A 3,459-nucleotide genomic window follows, 5' to 3' on the forward strand; every position below is an offset into this window, starting at 1 on the left:
CAGAAATGGGAACTGAGAGATTGTATTTACTGAGACAGAAGAACAATTGCAGTTTTAAACGTGTGGAAAAAAATCCTTGTGTAGGGACTGATTAATGATGTTCAGGATTTTTGGTATAAGCAGTTTAAGTGTTTTGAGAAATTTAGTTGGAAAAAGGCCAAGAGAGCAGCTAGAGGAATTTATAAGTGATATGACTTGTGTAAGTGTATTGGGGCTGACAGCTAGGAGGAGGACAGATTACATAGCAAAGGACTAGCTGGGGAGTTGCAGACCTTACAAGTACAAGGAAAGTGAGCAGAATTGATTTTATAAAAGAAAAGATTTATTATAAAACATCATCCATTTATTCCACAACTCTTCTTCAGTAAAATGGCAACAACAAATAACACTGAAAACTGTGATTGTATCAGTATACAATAAAAACAATGAATCGATCGGTTTAACAGACGTATATCTGTAGTGTAGCACATCATTTGGTTCACGGTGTCTTGAAATCATTAGACAGGACAAACAAATATCAATCAAAATGAGAGGCTCAGAATACAATACAAAAATCTTATTTTGCAAGAAGCAAAAACTAGCATTTAGGTGCTCTGTTCTAAAACGTAGTGAGCTAAGGTGTCTTTTGAGTAGTGAGAATGAAAGCAATATTAGTCACACCATGTTTTCTAGGCTTTCTTGGCTGCTCGCTCTTTTTTCTCAATAAAGAGAATGAGTTTTTTAACCCATGGTGTCCTGGGGTTTAGACAGATCCTTTCTCCACTTGATAAACCAGCACTGAAAAGGGGGAAAAAAAGATGTATGAGTGCTGTTCAAAATTTTGGGTCAGTATTGTTTTTTAAAGAAATTAATATTTTTATTCAGCATGGACACATTAAATTAATCAAAAGTGACGATAAAGACATTTATAATGTCACAAAAGTTTTATATTTCAAATAAATGCTGTTCTTTTGAACTTTATATTTATTAACAAATCCTTATAAAAATGTATCATGGTTGACCTTGGTGAGTAAAATAGACTTCTTTCAAAACATTAAAAATATTCAAAGGTAGTGTATTTATTAGTTTGTTTTTTTTTTTGTTGAAAAATGCTGGTTAGAATTTGAGGGTGAGTTTTCATATACAAACCTAATGTGAAAATATATGTAAATAAATGATCAACTAATAACAGTTATGACAAAAGCCCTTGAATATTTACAACATCCTGCCTCATAATGAATTACTAAATTGAAATATTTCAGGAAGATGCATGACTTTTTGAGGAAATACTTACATAACCTCAGTAGTCTTGCAGTGAGGGCCTCTAGGCAGGATCTCCACCCGCCGCAGGTTGTCAGGTGGGATGATCCTGGACTCCAGTTTCAGACACATGCAGCGGGTGTTGTAACCTGCGCTGTGAGGCTGCACAGCTGAGGAAACAGACAACAGTTAGTAAGGATGGAAGTGAGTCCAACAGCCATTACGCAACTGTAAACTCACATGTGATTTAATGGTCTTGAGCAAAAACGGATTTATAAAAAAAAAAGTAGTGTGTGCTTTGAGGAAATGTGAAGCAAGTTCATCATAGCTCCAAGGAAAATGCTGCCCACATTTCAAATGAAACTATGTTCACATATTTAAATATAGGTATACTTCATTGAAATAAGAAAAGAGAAGAGAGTATTTTTTTTTTTAGATAATTATATTGAATTGTTGTCCTTCTGGAGAAATGTTGACATGGTAGACCATTTTATGTCAGCAAAAACCAGCTAATTTCTAGTGATTGAAGCAAAATATAATAGACAAATGATGAAGCTTACCACCGAACAGAACGATGCTGGCTCCAATAACGGTTAACATCAGGAAGACGTTCATGATGGGTGAAGTTTCTGCTGTCGATTTCTGTGTAGAAACACTCAAGATCAGATGTCGTTATTTGGACTGCTGTACGGCCTTATATATTATGCTTTTAGAGGCCTCGTGATACAAATAGTGATTTTTTTTTACCACTTCCCCTTTAACTGTTGTGAGTGTGTGTGTTTTTGTGTGTCTCTTCATGTGCGTGCAAAGGCTCATGTGTAAATATGTGGTTTGTATCTGTTCACATGTTCATCAGCCGTGTGTCATCTGGACACATCTCATGTTCTCCAGGTTACCAAAAGTCCCAAGCTGTTTTTACCAAAAATTATATGTCAAGTGCTTTCCAGTGTGTGATTCACATTGGTCTGCTAACCACATATGTAGTGTTTCTTTTATAGCCCAAAAATTACATGAAATATTAATCAAATAATTATATTCTATCTATCTATCTATCTATCTATCTATCTATCTATCTATCTATTATCTATCAGTCGGTCTGTCCATTCATCCGTCCATCCATCCATTCGTCTATCTGTCTGACTTTTGTTTAAGTCTTTTTCAAAAGACCCAAGTAATTTTACGTGAGTTTCAGGAAAGATCTCAACAATGTCTCAAATGTGCTCAGATTTGTCAAGATCTCAAAGTCTGCTATCAAATGTCAGAGATCTCAATATGAACTCAAACATTTCTCATCAAATTCTTCCCAGATCATATACAGTGCCTTGCAAAAGTATTAATACCCACTGAACTTTTCCACATTTTCTCATGTTACAACCACAAACAAAAATGTATTTTATTGGGATTTTATGAGATAGACCAACACAAAGTGGCACATAATTGTGAAGTGGAATTTATTTGTAAAATTTTTTTACAAATAAATATCTGAAAAGTGTGGCGTGCATTTGTATTCAGCCCCCTTTACTCTGATACCCTCAACTAAAATCCAGTGGAACCAATTGCCTTCAGAAGTCACCTAATTAGTAAATAGAGTCCACCTGTGTGTAATTTAATCTCAGGATAAATACAGCTGTTCTGTGAAGCCCTCAGAAGTTTGTTAGAATACATTAGTGAACAAACAGCATCATGAAGATCAAAGAACACACCAGACAGGTCAGGGATAAAGTTGTGGAGAAGTTTAAAGCAGGGTTAGGTTATAAATTAATATCCCAAGCCTTGAACATCTCACGGAGGACTGTACAATCCATCATCCGGAAATGGAAAGAGTATGGCACAACTGCAGACCTACCAAGACATGGCCATCCACCTAAACTGACAGGCCGTGCAAGGAGAGCATTAATCAGAGAAGCAGCCCAGCCATGGTAACTCTGGAGGAGCTGCAGAGATCCACAGCTCAGGTGGGAGAATCTGTCCACAGGACAACTATTAGTTGTGCACTCCAGAAAGCCATTGTTGAAAGAAAGCCATAAGAAGTCCCGTTTGCAGTTTGCAACAAGCCAAGTGGGGGACACAGCAAGCATATGGAAGAAGGAGCTCTGGTCAGATGAGACCAAAATTGAACTTTTTGGCCTAAATGCAAAACAGTATGTGTGGCGGAAACCTAACTGCACATCACCCTGAACACACCATCCCCACTGTGAAACATGGTGGTGGCAGCATCAT

The 3,459-nt window shown here is 36.8% G+C and overlaps 1 protein-coding gene across 1 annotated transcript; it reads right to left on the reverse strand.

The window, feature by feature from the left end:
* Window positions 1-300: 300 nt before the first annotated feature.
* On the reverse strand, window positions 301-2,067 carry cxcl19 (chemokine (C-X-C motif) ligand 19). Its single transcript, XM_051901535.1, has 3 exons — window positions 1,800-2,067; window positions 1,274-1,409; window positions 301-777 (listed from the first exon to the last, which is right to left on the reverse strand). Exons 1-3 carry the CDS (start codon window positions 1,852-1,854, stop codon window positions 669-671), a joined length of 300 nt encoding a protein of 99 aa, XP_051757495.1. The 5' UTR covers window positions 1,855-2,067; the 3' UTR covers window positions 301-668.
* Between the last annotated feature and the right edge of the window lie 1,392 nt (window positions 2,068-3,459).

Source organism: Ctenopharyngodon idella, chromosome 7 (assembly GCF_019924925.1).
Source record: "Ctenopharyngodon idella isolate HZGC_01 chromosome 7, HZGC01, whole genome shotgun sequence".
In the NCBI taxonomy this organism is placed as follows: Eukaryota; Metazoa; Chordata; class Actinopteri; order Cypriniformes; family Xenocyprididae; genus Ctenopharyngodon; species Ctenopharyngodon idella.

Bases quoted from the DNA above. Each gene is read 5' to 3' on its own strand.
- cxcl19 (XM_051901535.1), bottom strand. From the start codon at position 1,854: ATGAACGTCTTCCTGATGTTAACCGTTATTGGAGCCAGCATCGTTCTG. The intron at 1,410-1,799 runs GTAAGCTTCATC...CTGTTTCCTCAG, and splicing joins CAGCATCGTTCTGTTCGGTG to CTGTGCAGCCTCACAGCGCA. The intron at 778-1,273 runs GTAAGTATTTCC...CCCCCTTTTCAG, and splicing joins TGCAAGACTACTGAGGTTAT to TGCTGGTTTATCAAGTGGAG.